The sequence below is a fragment of the Calliopsis andreniformis genome, chromosome 10 (assembly GCF_051401765.1).
Source record: "Calliopsis andreniformis isolate RMS-2024a chromosome 10, iyCalAndr_principal, whole genome shotgun sequence".
NCBI classification, from domain to species: domain Eukaryota; kingdom Metazoa; phylum Arthropoda; class Insecta; order Hymenoptera; family Andrenidae; genus Calliopsis; species Calliopsis andreniformis.
This window is the reverse complement of record NC_135071.1, coordinates 15,133,286-15,151,954: the sequence shown is the minus strand read 5'-3', so window position 1 is coordinate 15,151,954 and position 18,669 is coordinate 15,133,286. Positions and strand designations below refer to the sequence as shown.

Sequence of the window (18,669 nt, the reverse complement as noted above, 5' to 3'; positions counted from 1 at the left end):
TTTCGGGAACGTTGTGTCGCCGCGAATCGTCGATCCTGTTAACGATCGATTTGTATTCTGCCTCGGCTTTGAGCCTCTCGAACAACGAGGAACACGGGGCATGGAGATCCTGGCTGCTTTCAATAGCACTTTTTCGAATGGCTGGGCTTGCGATCGATTGAGTCAGCGATCTATGATGCTTGCGTTCGTTTTCCACTGGGCAAGGATGATTTCGATTTCGAAAAATTGGCGACGGCGATTTTCTGAATTTATTTGTTTGCATGAATATTTACGGGTATTAAATTAAGCCACTGTTACAACAGAAAAATAAATGTGCAATAGTAATTTACAGACGAGAAATACTTAGAGAAACATAACAATATTGTGAACGTAAAAATAAATATATTTGTATATACAAATAAATAATAGAAACAAGATACTCTAAACATTATGTTAGCTAGTTTACGAATTCATGAAATCGTAGTTAATAGATTCTATTCTCACAGATTGTTTCTTAGTTTTAATTGACGTAGCATCAGCGTCTCGATTTTGTTATGTATTCATGTAAAAAGTATCTTTATTGTGGGTGAATGAAGCTCTGAATAAGGTAACAGACATATAATTTCATATACAGTAGCGTGACAAAGCGAACATAAAGTAAATCTTTACGTTTTTGCAGTAGATGTCAGAAATGGATGTGACCGTAGTTCGTACTTTGAGAATCTTTCGAGTTTTCTCTCGTATTACGTATTATTTATGCATATTTTTGTTACATATCGTCTTATGTACTAACATATAGCAATGTTAATACTCTGACATTTAATTTTGCATCAAATAACATAATTAAACTATATTTTTTTAAACAAATCTTTTTTTAAAGCAAAAATGACTCTCAAAAATGTGACTCCCACTCTCTATAAGCTCATTATTCCTAACAAATTACAAAATTATTTATTTATTTATTTACGAGAAGTACCCATTAGTATACATTACTTTGTTACGAAGTTAAGAGACAGTTACGACGTGAAGTAATACATATTTATAGCCCATAAACTAGATAGAAACATAGTCAATACGATTAATATTGCACTAAAGACTGGGTTCTTAAAGAACATTCGTGACACTTCAGAAAAGTCAATTGTGTAATGAAAATTCTTTGCAACAGTACATATTCGAGTATCTACAGATTATAGTACTAATCTACCCAAGTTTCGTATCCCGATTCTATTCGAGGGCAATAAAAATAAGTAACGAGTCTGAAAAGCGTATAATTCTCAATATTCCATCCATTATAAGCTCGTTACTGCTAACGAGTCGCGAGACTGTACCGAGTACAACCTGTAATCTCTGCTTGTACTGCCCAACAGCCCAAGCACAGTGTGACTCACGACCGAGCGATGTTTCTCATTTAGCTCGAATCTTCGACGAAGTTGATCCCACGCGATCGTTAAGGACAGGCCACGGAGAAAAAGCGGAGCCCATGAAGTTATAATGTAACAAGATGCATAAACTTCTGGCCCATTAGCGCTCCACTTTCCCGCCGTTAAAGCGAAGAATATTTAATGAATATTCCCTGGGCCTATTACGTGACGCGACTGTCTTTCTTCCATGCTCTCAAACCTTCCCACGAGCGAATTATTCGAATTACTGCTTTTAGACGCGCAGTAGTAAATTTAACAGCGATTCCGCGAAGCTGAGGCCTCCGACGAGCTCGTGAACAGGACTTTTCCAATTTGCTTATCGATTCTCTGAGTTTAAGGATCCCCTGTATTCAAAATGGACTTATAAATATTTATCGTCTATCGCGGTGCTGATCCACTGTTCTCGGAAAAACGGTGAAAATACAATCGAATTTTTCCTTGGAACTATTTTCACACGCTTTGCTCGACCATGAAATGGTGGCGTTTTCGTCTCGACTTTCTTCCCTCGATAATCGTGATCTATCGATCGTTTTAGAAAACGTATTACTCTTGGGGACGATAATTTCGAGGGTTCTTCGAGCGTTGCATCGAGGGCAGTGGAGACGAAAGAGAAACGAAGGGGAACGATCAAGAACTTTACCGCCTCTTTGAATCGATGCTCGACTTAGGTTTGATCGTCGAAGTCGAGAATCGGTGTTTACTCAGCGGTGATCGTCGAAATTAGCGCGGTGACGTTCTCCGTTTTTCGTTGGGAGAGATTAACGACGCGCCATTTGCGTGACGCTTGTGTACAGAAATGATAAATCGCTGTCGAACGAGGAGCAATAATCGCGTCGCTCGGCCACCGAAAATGGCAATTTACCCGTGCTATTAATTATCAGGGCTTGACCAGCGGCCTCAATAAATATCGCTTTTTTCTACTGCGTGGAACTGTTGCGCGACGGTTTTGCCATTTAAAAATTGACTCTTCAGGGGAAGTGAAGTTGACGTGGCCTCGTTCCAAGAGAGAAGGGATGTTTCCATGGAACTCGTTTCATTTCAAATCATAAATTGAAAGAGTATGTAGGAGAGAACGAAATGTAAGGGCAGAATATTCTTTAATTACTCATGATCTTTAATAGTGGATACAAGTCGTTTTTCATGGTGGCACTAAAGATGTCAGAATCTGAGTGTGATGAACAAATTTCTTGAAATAACGCAAGCCACCCTAAAATCACTATTATCTTAGAAGATACAGAATCCTTAATTATACATATTTACAGAGAAAGAAAAATTGGAATTCCAAGGCTGTTGTAACGCTACAAAAATTGTTTATAGAGGAAGCAGCTTTTGCAGGCCTTCTAATGCAGGATTATTTTATTATTAGAAGTGTTAAAGAAAATAATATTGATGTAATGGTCGATTCTTGTTGAGTAAATACAACCATTTCAGTATCTCAACCCTTGACAAGAAAATATTCATACAAAATTGATTTTTTCGTTCCATTCTAATGTAATAATACCCTTTGGTTTGTCATAATGTACATGAAATGGGATGGAACCAGGTTGGTGTTATAGTTCAGTGGTTAGGAACCATCCAGCTCTGCCTGCATTGTACATATGCAGGCACAAGTAGAATTTACTTGTTCGTAGTCAGACACGCGGAACAGAGAGTACAGATGTACTTGGTGAAATTTCAAAGTCGTGGTTCTGTCATGGGAAACCTTGACCTAGGAATAATGTTTCACTACTTCAGCTTATTCTTACATAACAATACCATAAAGATTTTGTCGTAACATGATATAGTAATTTACTAAATAACCTTCTATAAAAAATACGGGTGCTCAGATTTTAAAAAATTCTACTGGGATCCTGAATCCAAATTTATTATCCTAAATTATTAGAAAATATTTCTTACCATTGCTAGTAAAAGTAGATTCTAAAAATGGCAACAAAATTGTTTATAATGTAGCTACATGAAAAAAAAATCTCCTAATTTTTCATTCCTAATTTTTGCATATTTGAAAATAATTCAATTACACCAAATACAACTCCAAAATACATTACCTTACACAAGTATTTGGACACTCGCTGTATAAAATACACGAAGTAAAATTCCATGATATAGTTTTGATTACAAATCTCATCTCAAACGATTCTATAACCCTTACAAATACCGATAAGAATAACACTTAATATCAGTTACCATAAATAAGAAACTGTACACAGAATAAATGACCCTATTACCATGCCTAAACCTACTACTATAATTTCCCCATAAAATCCATATAAAGCCCAGAATAAATTCAGACACAGTAACAAGGTCTTTTACCCTATGCCACACCTTTCCAATAACATGAAAGTGTCGAAATACTTATGCACAGTAATGTACAACTGATCTATAGCTAAATCCTCGAAAGCAACGCCTCACCAAAGATCATTATCACGAAGATCTCCCCGAAGAAACCTACAACCCCTATCGCAAACCGAAAAGTATCAATTCCCCTATAGCACTATTCTTTCCATCTTCGTCCTCAAACCGCTCTCCCCCTGAAGATAGGTTTCGCCAAGGGCGCGAGGGGGTCGGAGGGCAGACGCAGTCGGGTTTCCAAGCAACAGATATCATTAGGCGGGTACGCGTGTAAGGAGGGGACGCGGCGGGCAGGTGCATACGAATAAAGGATTCACGTTCCTCGGCCGACCTTCCCGGGCCATTGTCAGGCGTTATGGTGGCAGGATAACGCAGGGGTGGAAAACGAGGGGCACCGCAATGCAGGCAAGGGCGTTGTCAGGGGCGACCCTAGCGACCGTAAGGCCTGATTCGAGCCGAACGAACGAACTCTCCGCGATTCGGCCGCGAAATAATAGCCGACCGCGGCGAGCCTATCGATCCTCGATTTCGACTGCGACTGGATGCGCCCCCGAACACCTGGACGAGGTACCCTCGACGCAGGATACGATATTTATGGAATCGAAGAAAATTGAAGGGCGACTTCTGGGTGAGAGGACGAAAAACAGGGAGCTTTTTTGAGAATTTTTTTTTAAGAAACCGTGAGACTTTTTGACACGAGGGTTTCGCTCACTTCTTTATTCATGTTTAGAGAATAATCAGTCATTTTTTTAGTATACATTTGTGTATGGTGTTTCTAATATTTTTTCAGAGTTACTGTGTAATGATTGACTCGTGGAACCTGTGTCCTAACAAATATTTACTTACTATAAGTTTGTGTTGTCACTGTATATTTCTTGGAATTATTGTGTCACTTCTTGTAGGTATTGTGGTCAAGTCAAAAATACAAGCTCGCTGCTAGCAACAAGTAGACTCTTTATAAACAGAATAAATTGTAAATAAAAATAGGCAGAGTTTACTACAGCGGGGAATATTATGGAAATGCCTATCCTTCTCTTCACAGATTCGGATTCTTGATATTGATCGTGTTGGCGCTCCAACTGGTGATTCAGACTTTCTGGAACGAAGTATCCCCCTTTGCGCGCTATCTAAGATTAAGAACTCTATCGAGGTCTGAGAGATCCTTTTATTTTAAGCGTCAGAAATCGTAGAATTCTACTTTCGACTTCTGCCAAAATGATTCGAATCTGACGTACATATGTATTTTTCTTCATCTTCTCATTAAACTTCCAAATCTCCCACGAAATAGAAAGAAAATTATAATGAAAAAGCACTCGGTACTTTCAGATGATTCACGATACATTTATTCGAACAGATGAGTACGCAATCGAAATTTTCATTGAATTTCGTAATTAGCAGCTGGCTGAACCCTCTCAGTAAGTTCCTCGAGAAGTTCTCCAGAAAGCATCGCGTTGTGCAACAACGAAAACGATCGAACGTTCCAGTACAGCTTGGCACTCGAAATTGTTGGCTGATTCGAAGGAAGTTTTAATAACAGACTCCCTTGCACAAGCGTGTAGTCCTATTTGAAATTGTTCGTGGTGTTTCGAAAAGACCTGCTTTTATAAAGGTGAATTTTTAGTAGGCAGCGATTGGTGCTCGTTCTCAGGGATTAGTTACAATGAAGTAGCTAGTGAAATTATAGACCCGTGAGTAGGTTAATTGCAGGACCTTATTACTCACATTTTTATCGGGCTACAGCTTGTATTTTTCCTCGTTACTGAGAATTGCTCGTCGGTCAAGCGGTAAACGCTTAACCATACCACAGGATAGAGTGATTTTTTTTTATTAGCGGTTATTAACCATGCAGAAGTACTTGCGAATCGTAGTTCTGCATTTTGGGATCAGTGATTTGCAGCTTTGAAGAGTTGAAGAGTCGAAAAATTAAAAAATTCAAGGGTTGAATATTTCAAGGTTTGAAGACTTGAGGATTGAAATGTTTAAAAGTTGAAAAATTGAAAGGTTGAAGGTCTGAATATTAGAAAATTTTTATATTTCAAAATTTGAAGATTTAAAGATTTGAAATTTTGAAAATTTGAATATTTAAAAATTTGAAAATTTGAGAAATTGAATAATTTAAAGATTTAAAAATTTGAATATTTCAAGATTTGAAAATTTTAGAATTTAAGGATTTGAATAATTTGAAAATTTGAAGGTTCAGATATTTGAATATTTAACAATTTTCACGTGTCAGTGTTTCAATATTCACTATCTTTCTTCCTAAGATTCGTTGATTTGATTTCCCAGAAAGGTCTCTGACACACTTGTCAGTTCTCCCAGAGAAAGCCCCAAGCAGCGGAGTCATCGATGCATAATAAGCGCAGAAGCATAATAACACGTTAAAGTCCCGTAATCTGCGTGGGTGGGAATAAAGTTGATTGCGTGTAAACACGAAGCCCGGACGCGATACGAGAAAACATCGAGAAGCAATGCGACACGCTGATCATCGTCGTCGTTATAACACGCCCAAATAAATCACGAAATCCCTGAAAACACGAGAAGCCAAGAGTTTCAGTCCACTAACTCGACAGTGGCTTCCCAGTATTTTATCAGGCCAGTAAACAAGAGTTGTTTGTTAAACCTCGTTACTTTGGGAAGCTGGTCGAACGTAAGAGATATGGCAAAGTTTTTAGGGTTTTACCGAAGTTTGTCTGATACGAAGGTAACATCAAGACCACCGAGTCTAAAAAATCGAAATAACGGAGTTTTGGTGGAGCGTGGACCTCGAACTGCTTCTGACCTGATTTCTCGCGAGCCCAAGAAACCCGAGGAACTTGTTGGTCCGTGAAGTTCTCGACTACCGAAATTCAGGCTCGCCAGTTTGTAAAATTCATCTCGAAGTCTGGAGAACTCGCGAGGCAACGCTCCTATCGAGGGCTGGGGGAGTTCAAATCTCCGAATGCTTTATAAGTCACTCTAATTACTAATGAGCCGAAGTGTTCGATCAAATTTTCATTCGACCTCGGCAACTAATGAAATCGCGCTTTTCCTTAGCTTCATATCCAACTTAATTTCCAGCATTTAATCTTCCCGCGCCGCCGAGGCTGTCTGTTCAATCTTTGATCCATTAATCTCCAGCGGACTGTTCCTTGTCCGAAAGCAACCTTAACGCACCATTAAAACTTCGACACCTAATTACCGTCATTCGTGGATCTCTGGAACTTTTCAAAATTGGCTCGAGTCGTAAATTGATCGTGACCATGGTTCGACCACCTCTGCTGCCCTCGAGAGCGATACACCGAGTTAGTCACCATTAGATCAATCACTGTGTACATTAGTAGAAGTTCTGAAAGCTCGTAAAATACGCTTGTTACCTTTATAGTACGCTAAGTAGCTGTGGCGTCGATTGCACTGAGCCTAACTTCGTAATTTGGTTAGTGGTGTTGCTTAAGTAGGTTGTGAGGGATAATTTTGGAGTTGGGAATTTTGGGAATTTTGGAAATTGTAGGTTCTTCTATGGCTGTAGAAATATTTGAGAAGAATAGTGAGGAGTCGATTGAAGAGATAGAAGCTGAATAAGTAACTTTGCACTGATACTACTTAATGGTTTTTCTTCACTTTTTTGAGAAGTTACTTTTGAAGTCAACAGTAGTAGTAATATTTATGCATTATACTTGCAGAATTATAGAAATTTTTAGAAAGAGCAGTAAGGGAAAGGGCGAGATAGAAACTGAAGTGAAAATACTAGCTATTACTTATTGCTCCAGTGACTCTATCCATTAATTATTAGGAAAAAAGAGCCAGTGGAAATGACTCCTCCCCCAACTATAGAATATTTTGACAAGACCAGTAGTAGGCGTGGCAAAACCATAACACTCGCCCTGGAGGTGTGATCACTAATCACCACTTAGTCGTTCACACTTCTTCCGCTATTCACTTACAAAAAAATCTCGACAATATTAACTCCTCCAGCCCCATAGAAATCATCGAAAGGAACAGTAGAGGGCGTGACAAAGCAATAAACTTCAGTAGAGGGGATAGCCTCTATTTACCACTCTCTAAACTCCTTTCACTACTCCCTGAGGAAGAAATTCCCAATACTAATAACTTCATCCCCACAGAAATCATTGAAAAGAACAGTAATGGGCGTGACGAAGCTATAAAACTCACAGTAGAGGGGATAACCACTCCGACTTCGAACCTCCGTGCTTCCCTCTCAATCCTACCCTTCTTTCACAACTCACTCACGAAGGACACTTCAGCACACACTCCATCCTCCGCCAGGACAAGCTTCACGCGATCATCCATCGAGGAAGAGCTGCAAAGACGTCGGTATCTAATTATATTAACACTGTTCGCGTAGTCATCGATTAGCCCGCCTTTCGACGATCCGCGCCATTACGTTCTGGTCGAATTACCGACCTCTAAATCGGTGGACCATGCGTCTCTCTATTTGGCTGTCCTGTTAACGAGAAATTAGCGTGCACGGGGCAGCGCGTAAAGCAGGGTCGAGTTAAACCGATTAGCATAAATCGATTGCTCCGGAACCTTCAGCCAGGCTAACGACGCACGATGGACGACAATGTCTTGTCCCGTCGCTCGTCTCGAGTCGTTGAGTCGAGTCGCTATAGCGTTTCTCGGAAGCATTAATCTTCTGATTCATTGACTGCGAGCTGGAACCTAGGACAAAGGAAATTGATGTCTAATTTTTCAACCTACCTCACCGAACAGCTGCTACAGTTTGCTTTCTGTTGCAGGTTGACTTGAAGCCACTCAGAGAGGCGACGATCGCCGTCCCGGCGCCGAAAATCTCGGAAAAGCGGAAAGCTGAGGAAGCTGATGCCAGTAAGGACTTGAAGAAGGTGAGATGGAAATGTGATCAATGCTGGGAGTAGAATTTTGGGAAAAGATTTATGAAACCATAAGTCTGAGATTTTTAGATACGTTTACTGGAGGAAATATTTGCATTCCATGGAAGGTGATTTGTGTCGGTTATTATGAAAATGGCCTAAGTGGCCTTGAGATACTTAAACTTTTGCATTTGATCATATTAGAAAATATTTCATAATTTATGAAAAATTATATATTCTCCTAATGTGACATTTATGTAATATCATTCAATTTTGTGAATAACTTGTACGAAACTATGTGTTTGAACTGTCGAATGACTTACGCCATTATCGAACTGAGCATAAACTTGTAGCAGATAATAAAAATGACAACTTCATTTTATTGCTCACACAATAAAATATCTTACATAATAATAAAATATAGTTGATATGCCATAATATAAATTCAATTACTTAGGCCACTTTTATAATACCTGGCGCATTTATGAACTCCTGAATTAGGGATGATAAGGAGATGCATTTCGATCACAGAATTTTCTACCACTTTCAAATCAGCTGTATAGAAAATTTTAGAAGGAAGAGTATACCTCTATAGATTATAGACTATAGGAAGATCATAGCTCTTCATTTTTCAATTTTTGAAAGCCCCATAATTCCTCCTGCAAGAGTACCTATACTCAAAAGCACTGCAGAGCTTTCGCGAGTTGACCCACAAATGACTCCTTAGAGCCATAGAAAGAAGCCGTTCAGATAAAACGAAGAGAGAATAGAATGCGCGTCGATGAACCTCTCCGACATCTATTTCGGAGCAGGCCACTCGTGATGCCAGCGGCAGAGCTCCTTAACCCGCCGAAATCGGCGTAACAGGCCCGAAACGGAGCGCGTATTTCATCCACTTGTCGCGTATCTCGGTCGTTCTCGTCGATATTCGACGAGCAGAGCATCCTGGCGCCGTCACGGGCCACGTCCTCATTAATTCACAACGGCCAGTCGTCATTAACGAAATAAACGCTCTGAACCGTCTCGCTTTTGAAATTCGACGCCGTTCTCCAAACAGCATCAGAATGCTCGCGCGGACGCGTGCGGTTCCTCCAGTCCTTTAGTTATCCCAGATTACAACTCTTCACGTTTCTCATTCGAATTCCTCACAGAAACAAAATTTCCTTGTGCTCTCCACTTCCCTGCAATTTATTTTGTTCATCTGTAAAGTCACTTTTGAAGGGAAATTGCGATATGTAAAATTATAACAGAAGCAGAACTAAGATAGACGTAATAACATACTCAACAATTTAGAGCACCACCTGGAACGATTCCTAAATTAGTTCTCATTCCTTGTAATGTGATAGATGGTCAGAACAATGGGGGTTAACAATCCTTTATGTGTATAGAAAAATTGAGACGTGTGAATTTTCGAAATTTTTGAGAATCGAGAAGATATGTGTACTCTTTTGGCATTTTTTTTTTATTTGTTAAAGTTTTAGTAAAATTATTAATTCTAGAAAAGTCATGTATTAAATGAATTAAAAATGAGAAAATGGAAAATTGAAGATGTCAGCAGTAAAGCTGTGCGTTGCATCGGGAAAGAATTTCTATTTGCTTTGGTCGCGCGCCGTTTCACTAATTTTGACGTAATTGCCTCGCAGTGGCAGCTGCACGCGGGATAATTTACCGTCGGTTGTTTATTTTCTTCTTTCTTCTTTTTTCAATGTCAGAGGAAGTTTGCAGGCTCTCCCGCCGGCTCCAACTCGAGATCCACTCGAAATTAATTGCTCAAGGTAGCGCTTAAAGACTTAACTGGGACCAGTATGCAGAGAGGAACACTTTGTTAATCCGCCATTAATCTACGGGGAACACGTGCGAGAATTCGAAATAAATTTGCTGTACATTGAATCTCTGCCAGTTCGATGGTCATTTAGTTCTTTATCAAGCAAATTTGTATGCTATTTCCTTGCGCGACTTCACTTCATGTTATTTACATTTGAAAGTGTTTGAGAGTGTTTGTAGAGGTTTGAAGATCTATTAATTGGTACGAAAAATTGAGAAGACTTGAGAGGGTCTCCAGGTTTTCTCCTTTCATAGATTCACTTATATTAATAGCTCTCGTGATTCTTTGCGTTTGGGGATGTTTGACACTGAGAATGTTTGAGGGTGTTTTGAAAGGTTCTAAGATTTAGTAGTTTGACAAAAAATTGAAGTCTGGAGAGGGTTCTTAGATCACCATTTCTCATTCACAAATTTATCAAGACTCTTCGAGCTTGGAAATGTTTAAAGATGTTTGAAATATAAAACCTAAGCATCGATAGGAGTCACAGTATTCAAGAAAAGCATAACATTATTTCCATTTGAAGATCTAATATTTTTACAGAAAATTGAAGAAATTAGATAAAATTTTCTCTTCTGCATTTTTTTCACAAATTTCTCTACATTAATGACTCTCACGATTCGCCAACTTTCAAAACATTCAAAAATTCGATACGTCCTAAAAAATCAAATAATTACCCCAAAAAGTTGGAAAATAAGTTGTAACAGAACCTCAGTATTTAATAAAACCGCGAAACGCGATCAGGATACATTACGTCGTCGAAAAAGCATCAGCTACAGAGTCGCGAAACTCTGCTGCAATTTGTTACCGCCTGTTGCTGGGCGATGCTTCCCAAGCAAGGGAGAAAAATCCTCCGGAGCGTTTGGGGAGGCTGTAAACCGGGACATCTGGTAAACAAAATGTAGACTTCATATTCTGGAACTTCGAAGTTGATTCAAAACTTCCTCGCGAGTGAATCTTTTCAAATCAGGGAGCTGCTGCAACTCCTCAACTGTATACTTCCATTCTTCTTTCAAATCAGACAAGAACCACAGAAATTCCATCGTGCTTCCGTCGATCACTTTTACGCTCGTGGAAATAGGATTAGATCAGAGGCAGGTTTAACCTGGCGTTCGATAAACTCGTATCGCGACTGGTATTCGAGCTTGTTAGGCGAGGGTACTTTGTCCTCCCTCGTTGAAAGGGAGTTCTAAGGAGAAAGGAACCTGTCGAAGATGCTGGCTGAAACGACAGGATGTCGAGCAAAGATTTCGGTGCTGTGAGAGAACCTTTGAGCCTGGCGAGCTCCTTGTTGAGAAAAAAGAAGCTGAGATACGCTTTGGAAGTAATTCTGAAAGTAATGAGATTTCGAGGACTTTCAGGGACTTCGAGTCTTCAGAATAATTTGTAATGAGAACCGTGACCTTTAATGGGTTCCTTCTTTGAGGAGATTTTTCTCAAGCATTCCTTGTACGTTCGTTATTGATTTCGTTTCTTTTCGGATGGTTCAAATGGAGCATTAAGTGCACTGTGTCTGTGTAAGTGCATCAGTTTGAGAATGTGTTTCTGTGATTTGGGACTGAAGTGCCTTAATATTTATTATCAAGGGTGGGTTCAAATTCTAGATACAGAAAATTCGGATTTGTGAGCTGAGAGGGGAAGTATCAATATCTGATAGATATTAGAATATTGAATATATCTCGAAAAAGTGTCAAATTTTTCAAATACTAACAAAATGCACTTAAACTGATTCAAGACAGTAGATCAATTTACAAGACACAGTGCCTCAAAATTACAAATTCAGTAGTACTTAAACGCTATCAATTCCACGTGTCCCAAAAATCCAGGGAACCCCCGTTTCCCCCAAAATTCTCCTCAATTCAAAACTCTTTAAAACAACCCCTGCACGTGCTCGCGAACTTCCCACCCGAGCCGCCGAAAAATTCCCCACATGTCTGAGCAGTCGTGGCCCCCGAAAATCTCGTCGTGGATCTTCCCCGCGCCGAAAGAAAAATCTCATCGCCTAGGGAACGCGGCAAAGTGGATAAGGCCTAAATGACGAGAAGGGCGGCTTCAGAATTCACAGGGAGAAGCCCTAGGGCAGTGAAAGCGGCACGAGGCAGCGGGGTTTTGGGGGTGTCAGAGGGGGAGGGTCGATGGTGGAAAAGAGACATTGACTTGTAGACAGAAACCGTGACTCGAAGGGGTTGCTGGAGGGTGAGGGGAGGCTTCAGGGCCGGTCGATACAGCCGAAAGTCCAGAACGGGGCGAGTGGCGCGAAAATTCGTGCGGATGGAAACATAAGTCGGCCGTGGTGAAGCAGTCGGTGGTTGAGGGGGGGCGAGACAGGAGGGGTTGGACGCGTGGAACGGGAGCGAAGGGGTAGTTTCCTGCTCTCCTTTTTCTTTCGTTTATTTCCCCCCCGCAGCTTGCCGAGTTTCGACATCGTGTCTGGAACTCGGAACACTTTATTTCAGCCGCGATCGAACGCGGTTTTCTCCCCTTCTTCCCAACCCCTTGGCCCTTCCAGCCGCGCTTGGATTTTACGGTGTCGTATCTCTCGTCGCGGGGGGAAATATTGATGAAGTCGCCCTGTTAGGAATTTAGTTACACGCTGTGTCGTGCGTCACCCGCGACACCTCGGCATTTGCGATTCTGTTCTGGATGCAAGGGGCGACTCGTGGGGGTGTAAACCTGTCCTGCGCTGTCATCCAGCTGGAAAAAGTGCGCCGTCGGTCTTGACACGGGGTTTCTTGGTAATCCGAAAATCTGAGTCGCGCTTGAAGGGAGTTTGTAGCGCAAGAGGGAAGCCCTCTCGCGATGGGAACTGTTGAACAGTGCACGAGCTGATGGTGGTGCTTGATTGGTAACTAATTCTATTTAACGGAGAAACTGTTTCGCAGCTGCGATTGAAGGGCTAGTAATTACGTCGAAATCGTAATTAAATGTAGATTACAGTGGGGAGGGGTTAATAATTATGTGCAGAGGTTAGGTTAGAGGAGGGTATCGATCGATTCGGTATCGTGAATACTGTTTTTGTTGCTGATGACGCAACGAGAGGACTTGGGAATGGACATCAGACTTTGAGTTTTGTTGGTGGGTTTTAACTTACAGTGGTTTAAGGTTCCTATTTAGATTAGTGGGAATGCTAAGATTTTATGAGTGTTGTACTTATGAAGTGGGTTCTGATCTTCAGTCAGATTTCTATTAATTACTAGAGATTGCTTGATTTATTAGAGATTAGTAGGTAGCTGTTTTCGAAGGTTGAGGATGGGAAGATTCCAAGTTTTAACTATCACCTAGGGCGTTCTAAACTCTCTTTATTTAGATCTCCCAAGTTTGCCTGTTTAGGTTTCTAAACTCTGATTATGTTGAACTTTCAACTCCGACTATCCACATATCTCAAGTTTGACTATACAAGACGTCTCTACGTTGACTATTCACACATTTTAAATAGTCTGAATGGTCTGTTTGAGTATTTCTACTCTCCCAACTACATCTATTAACGTCCTCCAACAGTGTCCAGATTTCCCAACTCCGATTGCCTTAATCCCAGCTTCGACAATTTCAATTTCCTGATATCATCTATTAAGTCTCACAACTTCAACCCTAGTTTCCCCAGTTTTGACAATGTTGATCTTCTGACTATTCATCACGAATGAGATTATTCTTCCCAGTCTTCCAGCTACTTAAATCTCTCTCTTCTCATCTCTGCAGTCTCCGACACTTCACTGACTTCCATCCAGGCTTCCTGACCACCCTCGTGTCCCAAGTTCGTCCACCGATCCCCAGCATTAGCCACCTAGATCATCAAAACGTCGACTGAAGCTTCCAAAACTTCGATCAGCAGTACCATCTAGCCGATCGAAGGAACGTCGCACAATCGCACCCTCTTCAAACTGTCACTGGCTCCGCGATAAGGCCACTAAAGCGATCCACGTACCGCTGAAGAGGGCCTTTCGATTAAGTCGTTTCCGTTGCTCCGCCAGCGTATCGATCGTTTACAACAGAATTGTTTGCGCGACACGAATTCGTGTTACAGTTAATCAGATTTACACGGGTCGATGTTTCGGCTAATTATTATCTTAATTAAAACGCGCAATGTGGTACGCGCGCGCGCGATCACCAACGTCGCGGATATTAGGATCCATTAATGTAATGCATCGTTTGTTCCGAGTGCGCGAAAATCGAGCATCCAACTGTCGGTTCACGCTTTTAGTTATCGCCCTGATTAACAAATATCAAAACCATCCTCGTTCACGTGATTTCCTGGTCGCCTTTAATGATTGAGCAATGATCAATAAGCTTGGTGAAATCGATATTTAGGAATTTGTTAAATTGTAATTATATGACCCTCTCTCTCTCTTCTCTCTCTCTCTCAAGCTCTGTCTTTTTATGTTCTCGTACCCCGCCGTGTAGATTCGTCAGGTGAGAAATTTAGTTGGAATTTAGACTGCTTAATCTGCTGGGGATTCCGTGGAAATATTAATGAAGTATGCAAATTGAAATTAAGAGAAGGGGATTCTAATGAGAGGATTTTTCACGGGGAATTGAGGAACCAGAGAGGGATGCTTGAACTGAAGTCGGCGGGACGTTAATTAATTATATTTGTTTAATGAATTCCCACGACTGAAGGGAATTAGAGACTACGGGGGATCCTGAATTAGCCCCTGCGTCCTTCGATGGTTCTCTTCGAAATTCACGAGCTCTGTAAATTGTTCGGTTAACGTCTTCGAGCATTGCACGCTTCCCGCGCATGTGATGACAACATCGATTCCCATTTCCCATCATTAGGGAACAATAGACGCGCGGAAAATTGCAGCCGAGCCGCAACCGCTTGCGTTAGATGCTAATTGACGCCTGCCTGCAATAACTCCTCTGACTCTTGAATGCGTGACAGGACAACTTTCTGGTAACGAAAATGACACGGGCAGTAACAAATGACAGAAAGGAGCACAATTGGCAGAGGACAATACTCGCATTATATCATCGTCTCGGGGTAATTAATCTTTCGTGGGTCAGACGGGAAGAAAGCTACTGTGCTGTAAGTAGAGCAGATAAGTCATGAAACGCTAGAACTAGCGAGAGCAGTTACAGTAATTCATTTAGAATCATTTATTAAAATAGTATATTTAGAGAAGATGGTTATCAGACGTTGTCATTTTGTATTTCTTCTTTTATCTTAATTTTGTAGTTTAGTCTTAAACTTTCTGATGATAGTCTACGTATAGTTAAATATCACTGAAAAAATGAAAGCATTCAATACGCGCTAACTAAAAACTCTCAACAACTGTGGAAAAATGTACACAAGAGGCTGAGAGCTGAAACGCTTTACAAGCTTGTACCCACTAGAGCAGCGAGGTGCAAGAATCGCAAATGGCTACAGAGAGACGCTCGAAAGTCAAATTTTTCCCAAAATTTCCACTTTCCACCCCGTTCACGTTCCACAGTGCTCCTCCCAGCGGCGTTGCAGCCCCAATGAATACAAAGATCGCAGCCAACGAAAACACCGAAAACAGCAGATAGCATCCGCACCGAGGTAGAAGCGAAATTTTGACTCTGCCGCGGTAGAGCGCCAGGAAAAAACGCGACAGGGGCACTTCCGTGTCGAAGCGACGAACTGACAGCTCCCAGCCCCGAAACGGAACAATCTTCCCTTTGTTTCCCGCGAACCGTGCAAAGCCACGCTGCCTTCCAGGCCTCGATTATAGCAGCTGCCGCGGTGCCCAGTCGCTTCGAAATAAATTTACTCACGGCTGACACTAATTCTCTCTTCGATCCCGAGCCAATGATTCTTTCATTGCCACTCTGCTCGCGCGAACTGTGCTCTTTTTGGCTAGCAGAAGGAAAGAGACCAGAGGAAGACTTGGACTCTGGCGAGGGATTATTGCAGGTGACTTGGTCATATATTTCTGTAGCTTTTCGACTGTAAGATAATTTAATATTAAGAGGGTCTTCTAGTTAAGGGGTCGAAAAACAGGGACTTTTTTAGAATTTTTTCCATGGAGAGACACTCCATCTCAGCCACAACTGGCACCAAAAACAGAATATCAGAAAAAATGGACTCATCAAGCCCTTCCCCAGGAGTCATCGCATACAAAAATACTCCCTCGTTAAAAGGTTACTAACTGCTTCCCACCCTTCAGTTAACGATCCCATCTGCCCTCCACAGCGTCCTTCATTAGCTCCATCAACTCGTCAGAGGGTAATCGCAATAAGTGCAAAACGCTCGCGAGAAGGATCGCCCCTCCTCCCCATCCGATATGTCGATTGCGACCACGAGTCCATACCCGAGGCTCGTTCGAGCCAGAAGCGCTGTCGGGCTGGGTCCCCTTCAATTCTCGTCCATTCTCTCCTTACTCTCTGCGCGTCAGGTGTAGCGATGCCTGGCTGGCCATACTGTTCACTTATCCAGCGTGCCCTTTGTTCCAGGCGAAATTGGAAACGAAAGCCCTGAAAGCGAAGAGGCCAGGATTTACGGACGAGCGGTACAACGAGACCAGCTATTACGTGGAGAACGGTCAGTATTAAACCCTGTGTGGATCGTTTTATATTTAATCCGCAAACCCTCGGGTACGGGACGCTCGATGCAGCCCGATAAATTGTCCCGCGAAGGTGGCCCCTGAGGAGGGCGACCCTCTCGACCGATCTGGGTACATTTTGACGCGTGATCGCGATTAATGACGCTGCTCGTTTAGCTGAGCGATGATCGGAACCAATTAGGTTGCTTAGGGGATGCTTTCCCAGGGAGTTGAGAGACTCGAGGAGGGTGCGGGCTTACGCGATTTGGCGAACTTGTTGGATGATATGATCTGTTAGTAATTTAGGATTTTGAGGATTTTAGAGTTCCAATCATTTGGGGTTTCTGAAATTTAGAGCTTCAGTGATTCAGCGTTCCAGGAAACTAGAATTCTAGAAGTTTAGAGTACCCTAATTTAGAGTTGTACGAATCTGAAGTTCCAGAAATTTACGGGTTTAATAATTTGGGGTTCCTGAAATTTAGAATTTTAGAAATTTAGGATTCTAATAGACTAGAGTTTCAGAAGCGTAGAGGTTCAATAATTTGGAATTCCAGAAAATTGGGGTTCAAGAAATGTGTACAGTTTCAATAATTTAGGATTGCAGAAATTTAGCATTTCAACGATTTGGAGTTTCAGAAAATTAGAATCTTAGAAGTTTATAGTTTCAATAATTCAGGATACCTGAAATTTAGAGTTTTATAAATTTAGAGTTCCAGAAAATTAGAGTTCCAAAAATGTAGAAATTTAATACAGTAATAATTCTAAAATTTGAGAATTCAGACATTTATAAATGCGACACTTTAGTCTCAACAAACAATTGTACATTAACTTGTTAGTATCACCAGCATCAATAGCCAATAATCCAAAAGACTTAGATTCCTCCACAGTCTTTCACAAACCTAAAGTCATGAAAGACAATGATGTTTCGCGGTCCATCGCCAGCGTTCCAAAATCGCATCCCCTTCGAGGTGGAATTGTTCAGCGTCACAAATGAGAGAACGAGTGAAACTACGTTACCATTGATCGCCCCATTCTCGTTCTCGTCGACCTTACGCCAGTCGCTGCAAGTTTGCTGGTGCTGTTTCGTAGTAATCACAGATAATCCCGCGAATGGGCGTGATCCGAACAATAATCCAGCGACGTCGCTTTCCCTCTTCGACGCAGTTAACGCGAGGCACAATGGGAAGCGGGATCGAACTGGGAAGAGAGAGCACGGGACAAAAGGTTTTCGATGTTTTCGTTTTCATCCAGCCGATCTTGTCTTTCTTCCCGCCTTTATCCACTCGAATATGCGAGGTGCACAGCGCGAAATGGTGAAAGCCAGTACCCGTTCGCTTATCGAACTCTGTTTCGATTGGAGTTGGATCGAGTTGAATTGGCTTTTTGAGATCGTTCAGCGGTTATCTGTGTCTTTGGTCTTCGACTGTCTCGTTAGCCAGGGAAATAGGATGGAAGAGGTGACTGAGATTGGTTCGATTATGACTCTCATCCTGGTGGCAAGTGGAATAACTTGTAGACACTTTAAGAAAGAATTTTTTGAAACAGACACTTTTTAGAGGAAATTTATTTAATATTCTTTTTTAGTTTTATTTATTCTAGACCATGAAATACTGTCTCTCGAATATTTATTTGCCCCTTTATTTTTATCTCTGTTGGTAATATTAGGTCACTTCATAAAAATGATACAAGTAGTTTCTCCTTTAAAAAAATAGATCAATATAATTCATTTTCATAAGTTTTGAAATATTCTCAATTTCTTATACTGAACG

General features: G+C 41.3%; 1 protein-coding gene across 4 annotated transcripts in view; it reads left to right on the top strand.

Moving 5' to 3' along the window:
- The window catches only part of LOC143184316 (pseudouridylate synthase RPUSD2), a 163,235-nt gene that overhangs the window by 96,433 nt on the left and 48,133 nt on the right, over window positions 1-18,669 (top strand). For all 4 annotated transcript variants that reach the window (XM_076386428.1, XM_076386429.1, XM_076386427.1 and 1 more), the window contains 2 exons: window positions 8,486-8,590; window positions 16,812-16,899. In XM_076386428.1, coding sequence (XP_076242543.1) covers window positions 8,486-8,590; window positions 16,812-16,899 — 193 coding nt within the window. The remainder of the gene's footprint in view (window positions 1-8,485; window positions 8,591-16,811; window positions 16,900-18,669) is intronic.